This window comes from Trichoderma asperellum, chromosome 6 (genome assembly GCF_020647865.1).
Source record: "Trichoderma asperellum chromosome 6, complete sequence".
NCBI lineage: Eukaryota > Fungi > Ascomycota > Sordariomycetes > Hypocreales > Hypocreaceae > Trichoderma > Trichoderma asperellum.
Genome location: NC_089420.1, coordinates 149,397 through 167,865, shown reverse-complemented (window position 1 = coordinate 167,865; position 18,469 = coordinate 149,397). Strand labels below are relative to the sequence as shown.

Sequence of the window (18,469 nt, the reverse complement as noted above, 5' to 3'; positions counted from 1 at the left end):
TTAACACCATTTAGCCTTTAGACACCTGAGAATGGACCCCAGCGTTGTACTCCGCTATTAACCACCTGATATTTAATGGCTAAGCTCTTTTTATCTCCGTCATCACATCCTGTAAGCTCAATTCGCTGACTTCATACTCTCTACAGATGCAGAATCTGGACCAAATCTCTCACCCGACCCATGAACCTTGGTGAATACTCAGCCTAAATGACAACCCCTCGTATAGAGGAGTTTTTCTCAATTTATATGCAGCGAAGCAGAGACCTTATGCACACTTATATATAGAGCTCAATGGAGCTTCCCCGGCCGTGAGAGATTTCGAATCATTATATACCCTCCCAAAATAGCTGTAAAAGTCAGAATGTTGCGTAGACTTAGCCTATTGGCACTGGCGGGCCTTGTTTCTCGCTCGGCCCAGCAGAGCTGCGCGGCCGTATAGTGAGTAAAGTCGAGGGCAAGAAAAGAAGAAGAGAAAGAAGAATTTGGCACCTACTAACGACAACCCAGTGGCCAATGTGGAGGTATTGGATGGTCCGGGGCGACATGCTGCGTTTCTGGTGCACAATGCAGCGCGCTGAACGACTATTATTCTCAATGCGTCCCATCGACTGTATGATCTGTAGTTGCTCTAGTTGAATTATTCTAACATCATGCAGGGTGGCAACGGCCCTACTGGATCATCGTCTTTAGCTACCTCGATCCCTCACTCTCAATCGTCGTCCTCAGCTTCCTCGATCCCTCACTCTCAATCATCATCTGTGGGACAGTCAACCGGCGTGTCCACATATACCACCACTGATACCTCTACTGTTGCTCTCCATTCACAGTCTCCTTACCCAAGTATTGCTGCGTCCAGCTGCGGCGCATGGACCCTGGTTGATAATGTGTGCTGTCCATCATACTGTGCCACCGATGATACCTCAGAGAGCTGCACCTGCAGTGACTGCACTACACCACCTTCGGCAGATTGCAAATCCGGAACTATGTATCCAGAAGTCCACACAGTTAGCACTAACGAAACTTGGCATTATAGTGTAAGGCGGTTAAATCAAATGCAAATACCTCCCGATATGCTGACTTTTGGGCATATAATAGAGATCTACTCACTTCGGGTTAACTAGCGGCGGAGCTTGTGGCTTCGGCCTCTACGGTTTATGCACAAAAGGCAGTGTTACAGCGAACTGGACCGACCCAATGCTTGGTACAACTTGTGATGCTTTTTGTACGGCGTACCCTCTGCTCTGCAAAGATCCTGCGGGCACCACTCTTCGCGGAAATTTTGCGGCGCCAAATGGAGACTATTACACGCAGGTAAGACTGAATTTTCCTGAAATATCTTCTACGCTAATTATATTTTAGTTCTGGGCTTCTCTGGCAGGCGATCTTGATAACTACCTTTCTTGCGGTGAATGTATCGAACTTATCCAGACGAAACCCGATGGCACCGACTATGCTGTAGGAGAAGCTGGCTATACAGATCCAATCACCCTGGAAATCGTAGACAGCTGCCCCTGTAGCGCGAACTCCAAGTGGTGCTGTAAGAAAACTTGCTACTGTATGTCACAGATAACATTACTGACCTATTACAGGTGGTCCCGGCGCTGATCACTGTGGAGAGATCGATTTCAAATACGGCTGTCCTCTTCCTGCTGGCAGTATTCATCTTGATCTCTCTGATATTGCCATGGGCCGATTACAGGGCAATGGTTCTCTCAATAATGGTGTCATTCCAACACGTTATAGGAGAGTACAATGCCCCAAGCTTGGTAATGTGTATATATGGCTTCGGAATGGTGGAGGGCCGTACTATTTCGCACTCACCGCTGTCAACACCAATGGGCCTGGGTCTGTCACAAAGATCGAGGTTAAAGGCTCAGATTCAAGCACTTGGGTCCCCCTTGAGCATGACCCCAACTACACCAGTAGCCGTCCACAAGAACGCTATGGTAGCTGGGTAATCCCGCAGGGATCGGGGCCTTTCAATCTGCCGGTTGGAGTTCGTTTGACTAGCCCAACAGGAGAGCAAATTGTTAACGAGCAAGCTATAAAAACTTTCACCCCACCAGCGACAGCAGACCCCAACTTCTATTACATTGACATTGGGGTACAATTTAGTAAGAATTGAAAGTATATAGCAACGTAGGATGTTCTTGGTGATAGTTCTGTTAATACAGCAGTGATACTCATCCTTCATTCTGAAATTTGTGTTGCACAGACATGTTCTTGCGCTAAAATACATTATGCTCAGTGGGCAATTATCCTGGAATATTTGAACAAACGTCTAATGCACGGAATATGAATACATTATGCTTATGTAAAAAGAAAATTCCTCTTAGCTATTCACACCTATCTTTAAATTCTTTCTACTAAGAATCAACGGGCTCTGCTTCAAGAAATTGGCCTGAATTGGGACGGCTTGGTGGTGTCACTAGACTAGGCGTATCATCCCCACTAACTACATTTAAGCATAGAGAAGGAAGCTACAGTTGATGGCCTATGTTGTGCAGGGCATCACCCTACATATACGTAGCGTTATAACTCTACCTTCTAGTTTATGAGGGCGAGAGCCAATTGCAGTTCGAAAGTTTAGTATAAGTAAAAATGTTCTTTTACTATTATTTCTATTGTAGTGCCTCCGAAGATACCAAATGCATGTAATTGTGCTCTATTTATAATCACGCGAGGCTTGTAGGTACAGTAAGCGTATATGTATTAGGCAGTATAAACTTCATTAACGCCCTATAAGCCTCTATAGCCCTCTATAGATGTAACTAACCCCCCATATAACCCTTTACGTATCCCACTAATCTTAACTATTAGCCCTATCTTGACATACCTGTATCCATTGATGATAACGGCGGAATATATTTATTTAGTCCAAGCTGAATACCGCCTACAGATAGTTAAGCAAGTAAGTCTAATTGACATTCCACTCGAGGCACAAAGCGATTGATGATATTTCTATGGCCTTTTATAACCAAACCACTAAATGAATAGCTGATTAACAAACATATATGCAAATATACTGTTATAATCGATACAGCTTGACTTCGGGGCGAAATATCACACCGAGTATGTCTAATTCACGCATTACTTACAGCTGCGAAATTGCTTAGTTCGATCTGGTTTATCTATAACTGTGTTCATTACCGGAGATTCTTGTGTTCCCTTACTTATGATCTAGAAAAACAGATAGCTTTAATTTTTCCAAACGAGTAATATCCCAAAATGCGGATTCGCAACTCTGATTTTCCACTCTTCATTTGTTAAACCAAATCTTTCTTTTGCGTGTTCTGGTAGTATTTCACGCCTCCACTCAAATTTACCATTCATACCCCCTAACCTAGCTGCTTCTTCATAAATGCTCTTCTTCAAATGCCAAGTCATAAAGTCCACTCCGTCCTCACTTAAAAACACACGGGACGTCCACCCATCTCCTGAGCTAAGCTCTTCTGTGTATTGATTGCGCGGCAGAAGTTTATTAAGAGGAGCCTTTTGATACGATTTAATTCGTTCGTCAAAATCGTCAGTGGGGTGTGGAACAATCCCTACAAAGAAACCATCTCGTTTGAGATTAAGGGAAATGCTCTTGAACATGGATACTAATGTTGCTTTATCCGAGGCATAGTTGAGAAACCAAGCGCCAAAGGCCATGTTGAAGTAACCTGTGCTCTTGTCGGGAGCGAAAGACGTAGGTACCGTTCCATCTCCTTTCTCAAACTGCACCTTTCCAGAAGATATTTCGGATGAAAGCCGAGTCATCGCACTGTCAAGCATGACAGCTGAGATGTCCATACTCGTTAAATGGGTCACCCCCCAAGACACAAGAGCAGATGAATAATACCCTGTACCACAGCCGAATTCAAGAACAGACATATGTGGCCTAAGAAACGGTTTTATTGCCAGGTGGACGTTATCCTTTTCTATAGCTCGATACGGAAGTGTCTCAACAACATCATAAGATGAGCCAATAGAGTCGTACTGTGTCATAGCAGTGTAATTTGCAACTTGAAGGTTATATGCTGTTTATTGGTATGAGCTACACCTCGTAGATAAATGTTTTAGAATTCTCGTCTGCCGATAAAACTGGCGCACCTGCATCGATGGTTTTCAATCTGAAAACTTTTCTCTATATCAAATGTAACTAAATGTAACTATGACGTTGTAAAGTAAGCGGGGCAATAACGGGGGTTTTTATAGCAGTTAATGGTAGCGCATGAGTTTCTTGCAGGCGAATCACGACTCACAATGTTGTACATAAACTTTAATAACAGCTTGCTATTGCAGTTTAGACTTTATTTTTAAACCACAGGAAATGACATAGCTTAATTTTGGTATTCATTTTTCGGTTACAAAAAGGCAATGATGACCTAGACACGTATTCAGATGCTGTTCTCTCGTAGCAGCACCAAATACAGGCCATCGTCGTAGACAATGTGCAGGGCCCTGTGCGGTTTGGGTAGCATTGGATGGAATATTGTCACTAGATACATTTTACTCAATATACTCGAGACTTTGGCGCCCATTTTTGACCAAACTTTAATGAAGTTGCAGATCGGTCAATTAATGGCATTTAAGTCGCATGACCTCAGTTTTACGATCCAATATCTACCACCAACTAGCTACTTTGGCCATTCCATAGTTCACCGTAGAGGAATGGAAACCGCCAGCTGCATTCTAATAATTAAACTGCCCTTTCTAATGTAAAGTACTCTAGTAACGCAACAGCGTTCCGAGCTGTGTTTAATATCACAGATGATGGTGCTGTAATGAATGGGTCGATATTTGTCCGCGCTGATCTCTTCTAGTGTCGAGGGACATTAATCAACATCGTATAGTTGAGATGCTAAGGCAATCAAACCTTAGTATCATATGATTGAAAATAATAGTAAGGGTGAAGAGATTCAGCTCTGGGCTCAGTTGCTTTTTGGTTTTTAGTATTTGGGAAAACATATTCATAATGTAAGTACGTGTCAACTGACACTAAAAGGAATTTTGCATCACATAAGTAGTTGCCATTTTTATTGCCTTGAGTAATTACCATTAGTTCTTCAACTTATATCATATCAGGTTAATTGTTTCGAAACAAAGAAAGAAAGAGTGGAAATGTTTATGATTGACTGATTATTAATTGTGTGGCGCGTTCACAATTGGATTGGCCGTGGTATGTTGCCTTTAACTACGAGGTTTTGCATAACAGAAGCACAAGTAGTGGTTCTAATATCTTTTATACAACTGGGTAGAGATTATTGGCGCCCATAAGTGCTTCACTAGCCCCTTCTTGAAATGTCATGTCAATGCTAACGGTTTTCTTAATCCCAATTATTCTCTCTTCGCTGCCTTCGCTCTTGTAGTTTTCTAGATCATCAATGCCAACTTCAATTTCATCACGTCTTTTCGATCGACTAGCTTGGCTGTTCCAATTCCCAGACCGGGGACCCATACCATAGTGGATGCCATCACTCAGTTCATAAGATTCATTTTGTTTTGAGGAACCAAATAAGACTGGAATAAATCGACTTAATGGCATTCTCAATGACGGCGCGCAGGCACAGATGACACCGACCGTTGACTCCACCTGAGTCCAGATGACTGAAGTTCCAGTCGCCCAGGTAAAGTCTAGAATAAAGGTGGCATTGAAGTTGAGGCTAATCAGGCGTTCGATACTCGTTATACATACACTTTGAGATGTTAGAAAAGAATTGGGAGATGCCGGTTGCTGGAAGTTGCTTACAAGGCGCCAAGCACAAATACTGCCAATACACTGAACTTGGCTCGGCGATTCATCTGTAGTTTTAGGATGACTGGAATGGGTAGAACTAGGACGATAACATCCATCAGCGTATTCCATCCTGATTGGCCGTACCAGAAGGCTTTGATGTTTATACTATCACAATGTCAATATTGTTTCTCATTTTGAATCGGCCGCGTTTACCAACCAAGATCCGGACACAGTCTTATCCCATGAATATTTGACTGGGGAACATTGGAAAATCGTTGTGAAGCTGAGAGCGACCAGTCCCGCTGATATGTGGACAATAAGCACCCAACAAATTACCCTGAACCTTTTTTGAGGAAAGATGTCGAGATAGAGAAAAAGAAACGAAAGTTTCGTGATTCCAACGGTGTTTTTGACAAAACATTGAAATACAAAGAAATATAACAAAGAGTAGTAGCGTTGCTCGGCGTTGAGGAAGGGAGCGTGGTGGCCAAAGCCCCAATTCAAAATCGCTGATAGGTTTAGCAGTTGAGTCCAATGAGTCGCTTTTGTGTTACCCTTACCAATTGAGATACATGTCGTTTGAATAACATTAAATATCTGACAAAAGATTAGTAGTATGGTACACATGACTCACAATCAAGACTTACCAATCCTGTAACAACGCAAATGTCCGCCTTGTTCAGGCCGCCGTAACCATTCTTAAAGCATCTCCACCATACACGAAAACAAACAATGCTTGTAGCTGCGGCAAGTAGAGGTATATTCACGTATAAGAAAGTGTTTCCATGCTTCGTATCCGGTCCGTTGGGCACAGAGACTTTCGCAGCTGTTGCCATGGTATCGACAGTGGGAAGAGCAGTGACAGGGCAGGAAGTAGAATCTACTCATAGGTTCATAATAACGATCTTAGATGTTGCTACCACTCCCTATTCCCTTGAGATAGTAGGTAAGAACTAGACGACTGAATCACGTTCAACGCAATTAATCTGCAGGAATCCACTCACTATCTATAAAGGCGAGAAAGGATTAGGCAGTGAAATCAACAATGTACTCATGCTGGGTACATCCTTGATCCCAGCTGTGGTAAGTAAAGTGGACCAAGCTTTATAGCGATCCCTGAGCCCCATTAGACTCTCTAGTACCTGATATAGGCATTTCGGACAAGGGTTCATCATCGGCTGAGATTCTATCCAATAGGACTTCAAACAGTCAACAACTTGGAATTGATGTTAGAGGAACGGTGCAGAGATTACAGGGTTTAGAAATATGACAGTTAGAAGTTGGTCTGAATATCATTCCACTGAATTGCGATGAACAATTAGTTGCGGTTGAAATTTTTCTCCAGAGAGTTGGATTAACATTTTACAGCAACTAAAATAGATATCAGATTCATGGGGGGAGTACAATTGAGTTACAGGTACAAGTATGGTTGCCTCGCGACTGCCCAGTAAGGTGCCATCTTAAGGAGTGCAGTACTTCTACAGACTGCTTGTGATGCAAACCAGGGACCTTGTAGAAACTGCCTCCACGGTACGCGATCCCGGAGCTGAAACCTGCCCTAGGATAAATATCCCAGTTACCAGTTGCCCCGGTTATTAAAAGGGGCTACGTGTATACGGAGGACTCCGTGCTCTTAATACAATAGCCGTCAAGCGGATTGGAGGTAAAATGCCGAACCTAGCTAATCTCACTTTATTTATACTATATATTTACTAATACTCCTCTGTGCTCACATGAGCTTTGAAGCCACAACCTCCAAATTATAATTTCAGGCAAGGGATACTAGATAGATTATGTTCCTTGTAAACAGCTTTCCGGAAAGCTAGTCACGGTTATTAACCAGACAATGGCTTATATAATATGTGAAAATGCGAAATGGAGAGATTCAGGAAGGCAAGAAACACTTTTTTAGTTGCGAGCGGATTCCCGCCAAGATACTACAATATGACTAGGAACATATTATACGAGTACTACAAACAAGACAATCACCCTAAGTAAAATGCCCACTAAGAAACACATACGGAGTAATTTGAGTTGTACTTGTATTATAGTCTAGGGAATGATTACGGAGTTGTAAATGCTTAGGGATTCCAATCAAGTGTCTGGACATAGGAAGAAAGAATTAGAAACCAAATTCAGTCCTATGCTTGCACTCACAGTGCCGAAGCATCAAACTGGATTAAACCAAAAAAAAATAGCCACAGCTTCCTATTTTGATACTTAAAATAAGTAGTAATAGTTGGCAACCCATGGAGGTACTTGAGTCATCACCGCTACTTAACTTCAAAACTTGCCTCTGCTATACAAGCAGTCGTTACAAGCAATTGTTACAGCCATAACCGAGGATTGACAAGTTCAAAGCAGCTAAGTTCATGTACAGGACTAACTGTCCATAGTGTCTAAGCTTAACTCATAACGAACAAGAGCTACAACGTTTGGCTACGCATACGACTCTACAGTATGTACGTTGGTCGTACGGATAAGCGAATAAAACTAGCAGATACTGCAAGTATTCGTGGCAATCGGTCTAGACACAATCCTGCGCTAGCGAGGGGTATACCACTACGGCACTAATACCTACTCCTTTCAACTTACTCCACTTAGACGACTAGTACTAGTATCACTGCCGAGACATGGTGGTAGGTGTACTGCATGTTCAACATGCAGTCTCGAATGGCCTGTTTCCAATAGCATGTTCTGCTACAGTAGATGACCGAGCCATAGCTCGTTATATAGAAATATGCATAGCGGAGGCCAAATTGCTATCCAAGGGACCTACATCATTACGTCAGATCAAAGAACGGCTGCTAATAGATGGCTATAAGCCTGTGCTTGCATTTTCATCGTTTAATCAAGTTCCCTACATTCTAAATAAAAGATGTTACCGATACGAGCGCTACTCTAAATTAGCAGATAGGATGATAAAAGCTGCAAATACTACCTAGCAGTATCAAGGCTAGCTACCCCACTTGAGGTAGCAGGTTAATAGAGCCAGTGAAGAAAAAACCAGGCCTTTTCAATGAATGCCAGAGTATCAGGACGAGGGCCGAGAGCCCTGAGAAGCATGCGGAAATACAGCGGTTGCCAGAAAAAGAGCTAGATCCAGCTCTGGCGTCAGGGACACTCACGGCTCGCAAGCATAAGCTACCTCTAGTGCTGAGATTCTCCACAGACTGCCAAGCGACTCCTCTCCGGCTGTGACCGCAAGGGCCGCGTCCACCGGATATCCTATCCGTTTGTGACGTTGCAAGGGATCATTGCCCTAGTTAGCATGCGCTACTAGGTACTAGTTATTAATCCTATGTATCCACCACCCCAACGCAGGTGTGACATTCTGAAGATTGTGACTGAACCAACATGCTTAAGCATGCACAGAGGGTGGAGATGGAAGACAGATATTGGCTACGCATTTCTCAGCATCTTCGTGACGTAACATTTAATTTGTAAGGTATGCCTGGCGCTCAGTGAATCCTCCTGGTTACATTATCTGCGGCAGTTGTCTCAGTGTTTGCTGAAGAGCCTTCATTAGGCAACAGAAATCTTTCCCTTCTTCCATCTATTATTACCTCCCGCAATTACACACACCCTGTCTATGCACAGGAGTACAACCAACTCAACGCAGCAACATACACCGATCACAGTTATGGAATCGGATGCGGAGGTTGCAGTAGAGAAGGCTTTGGGTTTAGCCTCAGTGGCAGCTGCTTCCGCTACTTCGAATGTTGTTGATGTGGCTGATGGTCTTTCAAATGCAGAGTATCGCAAGCTCATCTGGAAACTAGACGTTCATCTTCTACCGCCGCTATTTGTACTATGGTTCATTTCATTAATTGATCGAGTAAACATTGGAACTGCGAGGATCCAAGGCCTTGAGAAGGATCTTGGCATGAACCCTCTGACCAATCAATTTAACATTGCAACTGGTTTGTGTCGTGCTAACAATATCCAACAAAACATCATCTAACTGTTTATTTTTCTTCTTCTAGTCGTGGTTTTTATTGGACTTATGCTCGCAGAGGTAATTAAGCCTGAGACCTATATTTACAGTGCACGATACCAATCATCGAACAGGTTCCAAGCAATTGGCTGGTTAAACGATTTAAACCGGCAACCGTGCTCTGTGGCGAATGCATCATTCTCGGTAAGCAATTGAAGTCGATGAGATTCACGAGTCGCTCTTGCTCATATTGGGTAGGGATCTTCACAATCTGTCAAGGACTGCTTCACAACTTTGCTGGACTCGTTGGAATACGTCTTGTCATTGGGATCTTAGAAGCGGGACTTATTCCTGGTTCCATCTTTCTGCTGTCAGCATATTATCCACGATATGAGTTACAGTGGCGTGTAAGTATGCTCCATGTTGGCAATGCAATCTCAAATGCCTTTGGTGGGCTTCTGGCGTTCGCAGTAGCAAGCATCCACTCCTCCAATGGATGGAGTGGGTGGAGATGGATCTTCATTATTGAGGGTTTGATCACAATATTCCTTACACTGGTTTGTTGGCCGTTTATAAATAACTGGCCAGCCACGGCAAAATGGCTCAAACCCTACGAAAAAGCTGTTCTCGAAGAACGAATCCGAGTAGATGGTATCATTGGCCGAATGGATGTCTTGAACAGGAAATCTGTGATCAGATGTGTCACGGACTGGAAAGTTTATTTGAGGTACGATAAATGGTTGATCGCATCAAAACTTGAACTAACATGAAAATAGTGCATGTATAATTATCGGCATTATTTCCAGCGTGTACTCGTGCACTTTGTTCGCTCCCACCATTGTCCAGGTTCTCAAGCCGACATATACGCCTCGGCAAATTCAATCTCTAGTGATCCCAATTTTCATCGCAGCGTCAATTAGCACTTTATTATTTGCGTATATCTCTGATAAACTGAAGCATCGCGCAGGTATTGCATTTTCTGGCTGCGTTATTGCCATCACCGGCTACATCATCCTCCTCAACCAAGAACATGTCTCGGTAAACGCTCGATATGGCGCTTTATATCTAATTGCTTCTGGATCTTTCGCTGCTTTACCTGGTGCATGGATCCTGCTTTTGAACAATGTCTCGGGATCTCATAAGACTGCTTTTGCTATGGGCATGGAGATCGGTCTGGGTAATGGTGGTGGCTTCGTTGCTTCGCTGTCGTTTCAATCCAAAGATGCTCCGTTCTACTGGTCTGGGTTCAGGACTACCTTTTCGCTGATGTGCATGTCAGTGGGGTTGATCTTCATTTATGTCGCTGGGCTTTGGTATGAGAACAAGCAAAAGCGCGCAGGAAACAGAGACGCTCTCCTTACCGAGGAGGGCGATAATTTGGGAGATGCCCATCCTGAATTTATTTATACATACTAAAGGGGCTAACTATACGGGACGGCCGGCCAATGTTTTTGTTGTCCAACAGCGCTGGAGTCGTCATATTTAAATTCTTCCTTTTTCAGTATTACTTTCATTACGATAAGAATATATATAATGTGTTAGGGTCTTGGCATTGTTAGAATTGGGCTTGGAATGCAAACACTTTATCATTAATAATAATGCGTCTCATAGCAGCAGATTTTTATTCGCAATTGTACCACCCTAACGTTTCTAAGCTGAGTCCTGCCATCTATGGCCATTGCAGGGATGGTATATGTGAATACTGTTGAGCATATTATCCAGGTTTTCTAGACAGGTTTATGCCCAAAATGAGGTAGCATATACTGTCACTTAATGCCACCTACTTCGTTGTTCGTTAAGCAAAGACTGTGGTTTATTAGTTATTCACAAGCGAGCAAGATCGATGCTTGTGTGCTACTGTTTGCCCAGGTTCCCGTAGAGTTACAACGCAATTGCCGAGGTAATGAAGTGATGAGCGTTAAATACCTTGTGTTACAGAATATAAAGCGGTGCATACAAAGCATTTTACAAGAGACAGACTTTTTTCTAGATTTATAGACCATCCCCAGAGATAGTGAAAAATTCAAGTTGTAAGTACTGTATAGCTAGGAAGGATACTCCTGGCCTAGCTTGTATTAAGCATGTAATCCTGTGGATGAAAGACTCATACATGATGCTTGAATCATGGGACAGGCCCAGAACCCGAATTTTCAAATACAGTATTTCAGACGAGTTGCAGGAATCATGGATATGGTGCCTGTAACATAAAAGCCCCAGAGTAAGATGTTCTAAGTCAGGTGAATTTTTCAATAGGTGCCGACGATAAACACAGCGCACTGTAACCGCAATGTAGATTTAGGAATAGTAAAATGTTTACCTGACCATTTATCTAAGGGGTCTTCATGCGACACTCAGGGATTTTTATACGCAGGGGCATTCTGCTTTGCATGCTACCTAGGGTCTGAAATAAGTGCATTATTTCGCTTTGGGCTAGCAACAATACTAGGTATTCGTGGATCACCCCATGTTTGTCGAAAACATCTCACTACATTCATGCCCCGCTCCATATCTAGACCGCTATGCAAGGTTCAGAGGACGCTAGCAGTACAGGTGCAAGTACGAAACGTACAGTACATGGAGCTAGAGTCGTAGCATCACAGATAGATGCATTGGGACCGGAATAAGGGCCGCGTTTCCCCGGAAGGATTGCTAGCATGCATAAGACGTGACCTTGTTCGCAAAGCAATACTATATGAGCTTTTAAACCTTTGGGGAGTGCGACTGCTCTTGGCTTTTGAACCCAGGTTGTTACAGTAGTATTGAGAGGTCATATACACTCACCTTGTCGCTTTATTACTGTGCATCGCCACTGGAAGGAAAGAATGGGTTCAGTACCGGAACGGGAAGATATTCACATAGCAATCGTGGGGGGAGGGATTGGGGGGCTTGCCCTAGCCATTGGTTTGCAACAATATAGCCATATCCAAGTCAAGATCTACGAGTCTGCTGCAAAGTTTTCTGAGATTGGCGGTAAGTATGGGTTCAATTGATGATTATGCTCCTATGTTGCCAATTTTTACCCCACCTCCCCCCCTTCAAGAGGTGAAAGGCTACTAATACACTTCAAGCTGGTGTTTTCTTTGGCGCCAATTCTATCCGCGCTATGAGCTTGATACATCCGGCTATAGGAGAAGCGTATGCGAAGATTTCGACAAGCGTTGGCTGGAAGTCGAAAGAAGACACATACTTTGACTTTATACTCGCACATGACCTTCACGGCTTGCCCGCTGGCACTCCTATCATATCTCCCAAACTCAATGCGTCTGAAAGACATAGCACCGCCCATCGTGCACATTTTGTCGAAGAGCTCATCAAACTTATCCCTGACGATATCGCCGAGTTTGGCAAGAGACTGACCGACATCTCCCGTGATGAGGGCAAAGGGAAAACAATTTTGAAGTTCGCCGATGGCAGCACTTCGGAAGCAGACGCAGTTATTGGATGTGACGGCATTCGATCCGTGTGTCGAGAATTTATATTAGGAAAAGATAGCCCTCTGTCACAGCCGACCTTTACTGGGAAGCACGCATATCGGGGATTGATACCCATGGAGAAGGCTATTGCTGCGATTGGGGAGGAGAAGGCCCAGAATCGATTTATGTTCCTCGGCAAAGGCGGCCATGTTCTTACTTTCCCCGTGGCAAATGGTAAAGTAATGAACGTTGTCGCTTTCAGCACCACCAAGAATGGCATATGGGAAGGAGATTGGATTAAACGAATGGAACGAGAAGCTATAGCAGCGGATTTTCCGGAATTTGGACAAGAATGTCAGAAGATATTCTCGGTATGCATTCACCCCACAAGTAATAGGAAACGTCAAGATTGCTGATTTGGAGTTTAGCTAATGGAGAATACCGACAATTGGGGTATATTTGACCTCTCTCCCGAAATCCCGACTTACTTCTCAAGAAAGCTCCGTCTTCTGCTCTTAGGTGATAGCGCACATGCTTGTGCCCCTCACCAGGGTGCTGGCGCTGGTCAGGCACTGGAAGATGCATATATTCTCTCCCACGTCCTGAGCATTTGTAACTCCTCCTCCGATCTCCACGCTGCATTTAGTGGGTATGAAAGTGTACGCATGCCACGGGCTAAATTTGTCCAAATCCACGGACGTCGACAAGGCGAACTTTTAGATCTGCAGAGACCTGATGTTGGAGATGATTTGGAAAAGTTGAAAACAGTTATAGATGTACCAATCAGAGAAATTTGGAACTGCGATTTGGTTGCCGAATTAGACAAAGCATTGGTAATGATGCAAAAAGAATTAAACGAGGCGAAAGAGATCACTCCGGCTGGAACTGTGAGCGGTTGAGGGCTATCATAGTGAATGAATTATAGTGAAATGCATACTCTTGTCTAGCAGCTATTTGGATAAAAGGCAACAGCAATACAGCTCTCCAATAGTTCAAATTTTTTGGATGCCCAATATCTCGCAGTGATTTACCGTGGTAATACTTTTACTCTGCCATCTTGCTTACATTTTTTTTTTTTAAATCTATTTATTTAATGTTACCGCCATTGTCTTTTATCCCGTATTTCCCTCTCGTCCTACTGGCCTTCAATTGTTGACCCTTACCAAAAGTACGCATAGACGTCAATTACTCGACATAATTTCGCCTCGGATAATTACTAGAGTCTCGACACTTACAGTCCTTCAATCCAGAAAAGATTAGTAAGCTTTATTATATAGCAGATATAGCTCAAAAGAATATCAGCACCAATGCAAACATCAGGTTCTTGGAACACATATGTGCTGCTCAAATATTATAAACGCATGAATTTAGAACCAAACCTTCATACGTTGAGTCAAGCCTATATAATCCGATCTTAGAGGGGCAGCCGGCCACTAATTTGTCACAAGTTGAAGGGTGTGGAGCTTGGGTAGTATGAATCAACAAAATGGTTACAGTGTTAGCTCCTTACTCGAGAAGAAAAGCGATATAAAAGAAGAGAGGGGGGAATGGTCGGATGAACGAAACAAAGCAAAGCTAAGCTTGGTATATTGGTTAACAGATCTTATGCCAGAAATTCGCAATTGACTGAGCGACCTCTGGTGCTTTTTCCCGCACAACTGCATGTCCAACCTGAGGAATAATGACAAAATTTTGAACCCCAATATCAGATAAATCTTGGGGACTACACACATCATCGAGCTCTCCAAGGATATATAGATATTTAATACCCTTCTCGGCCGCTCTGGCAAATTCGGCGCTGTTATCCAAAACCCCGCCATCTCTGAAAATGGCTACCACACTCGCAGCATGGCCTTCGTGGTTCTTCATCTCCCAGTCTCGGACTGCTTCAGCCACCACCTCGCCTCTTCCTACAGTTTCTTTCCAATCTGGAGGGACAACTAACTGCCCTCCTTCTAGAAAATCCAAGATCCATTCTTTTGCCGGCTCTTCCAGCCCGTCACCACCGCGCAAGTAGCTCTTCTGTAGCTCATCAAAGAGCTCCTGGCGGATGAAGCCTGCTGGGGCAACTAGCACCATAGATGCGACGCGCTCTGGCCTTGCAGCTGCAAAACTTGCAGTTACTGATGCTCCAAAAGAATAGCCAACCACGTGGGCATTTTCCCATCCAAGATGCAAGAACAAAGATTCCAGCAGCTCATGAAAGAGCCCCGCGTCGTGCGCCGCGAATGGCGTGTCCGTGAGCCCGTGGCCCCACAAGTCAACCAGTATGCATTTCGCATGTGGAAAACGCGCCGAGAGTGCGCTTGCCAACGGTTGTAGGCCGATTGCTGGTGTCTGGACACCATGCACTAAAAGCACGCGGGAAATCGCTGTCGCGTCATCCGGTGGCGAGGGAGATGAGGGTAGCAGCTCATAAAATGCGACTCTGCCATTTTTTGTAGGCAGGTATGAGGCTGCCGGCAGTATTTTACCAAAGACGGCAGTGAAATCGACCTCGTTTGGGGCGTGTATGGGTTGTCGCGTATCTAACAAAGAGGTCCCAGGGCGGGGAAGTACAATCAGACTATTTGACATTATGTTCTTAAATTGGCGATTATGTCAAGGCGAGGCAAGCAAAATTGCAGCGTTCTGGGTACTTGTACTAGTCGAGGCAACGAGAAGAATCCTAAAGGAAAGGAGGTTGTCATTGCGTCTAGAAGTTACGCAGAAAAACGAGAGCTTTATGAAGGATCCATATGTATGTTCTCGTTTACATCTACTAGTCACCTTGCTAACATTGATAGCGTTTGCTATCGAGTTTCTTTGGGTTACCTAATAGCATTAACTATTTGTTGTTAATTTGTCAGATTAGGCACAAATGGCGCAAAATTATCTCACTCTAGGAATGGCCGGATTGTAGTATTTGTAAATACCTGGCTTGATACAGCACTTAAAATGGGACCCATTGATGGGTCTGAATTCGCTTCTAGGTCTTTTTGAGACCAAAAAATTCCCCCGATCAGTACGTAGCAGTATTACCCTGTATTAACACGAGGTATAAAGGCTCTTCATTAAAAGCACGAACAAAAGAAAGGAAAAAAAAAAATAAGAAAGCAATCTAATTATCTTGTCGTACTGTAAAACGATAGTTTAGAATTACTTCCTATTTTTCCTTAGGTAGCAGCGTTCAGAGGTCGGGTGCTGCAGCAATGTTGAAACCAACAGGAGCGAGGACTCGCTAATAGATGAATAAAAGCAAATGCATCAGGTTCGTCACGTTACAAGTAAAAGAGTTGAAAATTGAAGATGACAATGGTACTCAATATGGCAAACTAATCCAGTTGTAGGTTATTCATTAGATAAATTGAGCCTGAACCAGGCAATATTTGAGGTCTGAAGTACCATTTGTTTGCATTGGCATATATATATATATAGGCTAACCCACAAGTTGTTGGAGGTCATGTCCTTGGAATGCTCCTGCGTCTTTTTTCCAAGCATTGAGTAAGACATCTCTTCCAGCCTTGGCAATCTCTTGCCCTTCTTCTGGGGTTCCCCAGCCTGGCGTTGTTGATCCGATACATAACAAATGAGCGCCAACATGAATCAGTACTCGAAACATGAAATCGCTATCGACCTTGCCATATCCGCTTACAAAACCTTGAATGATCCACAAAGTCGCATCTATATTTTTGTAAAGCTTTAATTGCCACAGCTCAGCGATAACCTGGCCGAGATCTTCAGCCCGTACGCCAACCTGTGCCATTTCCCAGTCAATAACCCGGACGGGAACTGTCTGACTGCTGCCAAGAGCAGTATTTGGTATCAAAATACTAAAATAAATGGATATGTTATGGAATGTCCATACAATATAACGGTCCCTTTTATATGTCATTTAACTTACTTTCCAGTCCAAAAATCGCCGTGAATAACACTCAGCTTGCTCTCGTCTCCGAGCTCAGCAGTAGCCATGGCTACAATTTGCTGCAAAGTCTCCTCATGCTCCTGTAAGATGGCAGGAAACATGCCCAACCTCCCAAGCAGCTGGTCGTAATTAATAGCCTTTTTAATATTCCTCATGGCTGTATTCTTGACAAACAGGTTACGCAAGCTCTGGTTGTCAGGCTGATCACTCCATATGTGGAATTCTCGCAGCCATCGGCCAAGACTCTGTCCCAGCTGCAAGCATTGCGATTCGGTAGCTGCAACGGTAGGTCCTTGGAAATTTTTAAGAGCATAATCTTTTAGGTTGATTGCGTTGGGTAAATATTCCTGGATCTGTGTGCTGGTTTGGGGGTTAAAATGGTATAACTTCGGCGTTCCGACCTCATATGGCGATGAGATGACGGGTGGAAATTTTGCGAGGAGTCTCAGGCCTTCTTCTTCAATGTTCTGTTTTTAGAAAGGCGCATTCAGCACATATTAGCAACAAGGCCCGCCCATCGCTTCACCCGAATACGGGAAACTAACGCAGCGAACCATTTCCAGCTTGAAGTCAGGGTGCAGGGCAACATATGCTTCTCCGTGTTTTAGTACGACTTTGCTTACACCTCCTGACAGAGGCCTGTGAAGTTTGGCGAGATATATGAAGTTTGCAGTGCCCCCAGAAAGCGGCGTTAGCGATGATACTGCATATTCTGTGCCTTCCAGCTCCTTTCGAACTGCATCTTTAATGTCTTCGGTGCTGTCTCCTATCGGCATGGTTTGAACACTAGAGAACCTGGTTGTTAAATTGCTATAATAAAAAGAAGAAGAAACGGAAAAAGCTGAACAGAGATGCACGTGTGGTTGAGGGACGGTGATAATATGGAATATATATATAAGTTAATGCGCGCGTTAGTTCTTGTCGACAATCTCTCGCTCAAAAGCAGGACGAACATGTATTGCATACCTAGCGTTAAGCTGGTGTAGCCGAAAAGGCGCTACAGTTACTCGCCGATGAGTCAGAGAAGGCTGGACTTTTCCTTAGCTTATTAAGCTGTATAAATATACTAAAACAAAGAGGGCCTACCCCGCCTTGCCCGCCATTAAGTCCTAACTTCTCTTCTTCCAGTGCTAGGTACTCACTGAGCAACAGCTCGCCATCGTACTTTACTTAGTGTAGTACACTTAAGGGCCAAAAGTCTGCGCCACCTTTAGGGTATCCCATAGTATACAGTGAAAAGTTAATTATTTAAAATATTTTTTATAAATTAGTAAGCATTTATATAAGAATAGAAATTAAAATTTTATATATAAAAATAATAAATATTTATAAATATATATTATTTATAGTAATATTTCTTATTATTATTACTTTATATATAGTTTTATATAAAAGAAAATGAAATTAAAAACAGTACTAATAATACTGTTTTCCTATACTAAAGCACACTCCACTTTTATTTTATTTTATATAAAACTATAAAAATTATAATA

The 18,469-nt window shown here is 43.3% G+C and overlaps 7 protein-coding genes across 9 annotated transcripts; 3 read left to right on the top strand and 4 right to left on the bottom strand.

Annotated features, from left to right (window-relative positions):
* The first annotated feature begins 121 nt into the window (after positions 1-121).
* On the top strand, positions 122-2,290 carry TrAFT101_009505 (uncharacterized protein). Of its 2 annotated transcripts, none has more exons than XM_024908119.2 (6): positions 122-438; positions 508-610; positions 657-1,034; positions 1,096-1,311; positions 1,360-1,537; positions 1,590-2,290. In XM_024908119.2, the coding sequence occupies exons 1-6, from the start codon at positions 362-364 to the stop codon at positions 2,123-2,125; spliced, it is 1,488 nt and encodes a 495-aa protein (XP_024761560.2). In that variant the 5' UTR covers positions 122-361; the 3' UTR covers positions 2,126-2,290. The 2 variants fall into 2 exon arrangements, with proteins under 2 accessions (XP_024761560.2, XP_065984800.1); XM_066128680.1 differs by having other exon boundaries at positions 122-454; positions 1,590-2,140.
* Positions 2,291-3,102: 812 nt separating this feature from the next.
* On the bottom strand, positions 3,103-4,119 carry TrAFT101_009504 (uncharacterized protein). Its single transcript, XM_024906694.2, has one exon. It carries the CDS (start codon positions 3,988-3,990, stop codon positions 3,199-3,201), a length of 792 nt encoding a protein of 263 aa, XP_024761561.2. The 5' UTR covers positions 3,991-4,119; the 3' UTR covers positions 3,103-3,198.
* A 1,108-nt stretch (positions 4,120-5,227) lies between these two features.
* On the bottom strand, positions 5,228-5,838 carry TrAFT101_009503 (uncharacterized protein; the record flags this gene model as incomplete). Its single annotated transcript, XM_024909808.2, has 2 exons — positions 5,228-5,681; positions 5,735-5,838. 2 exons carry the CDS (start codon positions 5,836-5,838, stop codon positions 5,228-5,230), a joined length of 558 nt encoding a protein of 185 aa, XP_024761562.2.
* A 3,350-nt stretch (positions 5,839-9,188) lies between these two features.
* TrAFT101_009502 (uncharacterized protein) lies at positions 9,189-11,276 on the top strand. 2 transcript variants are annotated; one of them, XM_024908120.2, is made up of 5 exons: positions 9,189-9,645; positions 9,709-9,740; positions 9,794-9,863; positions 9,918-10,386; positions 10,436-11,276. In XM_024908120.2, the coding sequence occupies exons 1-5, from the start codon at positions 9,315-9,317 to the stop codon at positions 11,073-11,075; spliced, it is 1,542 nt and encodes a 513-aa protein (XP_024761563.2). In that variant the 5' UTR covers positions 9,189-9,314; the 3' UTR covers positions 11,076-11,276. The 2 variants fall into 2 exon arrangements, with proteins under 2 accessions (XP_024761563.2, XP_065984799.1); XM_066128679.1 differs by having other exon boundaries at positions 9,189-9,740.
* A 1,093-nt stretch (positions 11,277-12,369) lies between these two features.
* On the top strand, positions 12,370-14,075 carry TrAFT101_009501 (uncharacterized protein). The gene is made up of 3 exons (XM_024910614.2): positions 12,370-12,629; positions 12,728-13,443; positions 13,501-14,075. Exons 1-3 carry the CDS (start codon positions 12,482-12,484, stop codon positions 13,969-13,971), a joined length of 1,335 nt encoding a protein of 444 aa, XP_024761564.2. The 5' UTR covers positions 12,370-12,481; the 3' UTR covers positions 13,972-14,075.
* Positions 14,076-14,625: 550 nt separating this feature from the next.
* On the bottom strand, positions 14,626-15,786 carry TrAFT101_009500 (uncharacterized protein). The gene has a single exon (XM_024908121.2). The coding sequence runs from the start codon at positions 15,647-15,649 to the stop codon at positions 14,666-14,668; it is 984 nt and encodes a 327-aa protein (XP_024761565.2). The 5' UTR covers positions 15,650-15,786; the 3' UTR covers positions 14,626-14,665.
* A 659-nt stretch (positions 15,787-16,445) lies between these two features.
* On the bottom strand, positions 16,446-17,975 carry TrAFT101_009499 (uncharacterized protein). The gene is made up of 3 exons (XM_024903893.2): positions 17,522-17,975; positions 16,956-17,443; positions 16,446-16,884 (listed from the first exon to the last, which is right to left on the bottom strand). The coding sequence occupies exons 1-3, from the start codon at positions 17,750-17,752 to the stop codon at positions 16,491-16,493; spliced, it is 1,113 nt and encodes a 370-aa protein (XP_024761566.2). The 5' UTR covers positions 17,753-17,975; the 3' UTR covers positions 16,446-16,490.
* Between the last annotated feature and the right edge of the window lie 494 nt (positions 17,976-18,469).

Excerpts from the sequence above, each read along its gene's own strand:
- TrAFT101_009505 (XM_024908119.2), top strand. The coding sequence starts at position 362 with ATGTTGCGTAGACTTAGCCTATTGGCACTGGCGGGCCTTGTTTCTCGC. Across the intron at positions 439-507 it reads CAGAGCTGCGCGGCCGTATA|TGGCCAATGTGGAGGTATTG; the intron begins GTGAGTAAAGTC and ends ACGACAACCCAG. Across the intron at positions 1,312-1,359 it reads ATGGAGACTATTACACGCAG|TTCTGGGCTTCTCTGGCAGG; the intron begins GTAAGACTGAAT and ends ATTATATTTTAG.
- TrAFT101_009504 (XM_024906694.2), bottom strand. The coding sequence starts at position 3,990 with ATGACACAGTACGACTCTATTGGCTCATCTTATGATGTTGTTGAGACA.
- TrAFT101_009502 (XM_024908120.2), top strand. The coding sequence starts at position 9,315 with ATGCACAGGAGTACAACCAACTCAACGCAGCAACATACACCGATCACA. Across the intron at positions 9,646-9,708 it reads TCAATTTAACATTGCAACTG|TCGTGGTTTTTATTGGACTT; the intron begins GTTTGTGTCGTG and ends TTCTTCTTCTAG. Across the intron at positions 9,741-9,793 it reads TTGGACTTATGCTCGCAGAG|GTTCCAAGCAATTGGCTGGT; the intron begins GTAATTAAGCCT and ends ATCATCGAACAG.
- TrAFT101_009501 (XM_024910614.2), top strand. The coding sequence starts at position 12,482 with ATGGGTTCAGTACCGGAACGGGAAGATATTCACATAGCAATCGTGGGG. Across the intron at positions 12,630-12,727 it reads AAAGTTTTCTGAGATTGGCG|CTGGTGTTTTCTTTGGCGCC; the intron begins GTAAGTATGGGT and ends ATACACTTCAAG. Across the intron at positions 13,444-13,500 it reads AATGTCAGAAGATATTCTCG|CTAATGGAGAATACCGACAA; the intron begins GTATGCATTCAC and ends TTTGGAGTTTAG.
- TrAFT101_009500 (XM_024908121.2), bottom strand. The coding sequence starts at position 15,649 with ATGTCAAATAGTCTGATTGTACTTCCCCGCCCTGGGACCTCTTTGTTA.
- TrAFT101_009499 (XM_024903893.2), bottom strand. The coding sequence starts at position 17,752 with ATGCCGATAGGAGACAGCACCGAAGACATTAAAGATGCAGTTCGAAAG. Across the intron at positions 17,444-17,521 it reads AGCTGGAAATGGTTCGCTGC|AACATTGAAGAAGAAGGCCT; the intron begins GTTAGTTTCCCG and ends TTCTAAAAACAG. Across the intron at positions 16,885-16,955 it reads GGCGATTTTTGGACTGGAAA|TATTTTGATACCAAATACTG; the intron begins GTAAGTTAAATG and ends CATTTATTTTAG.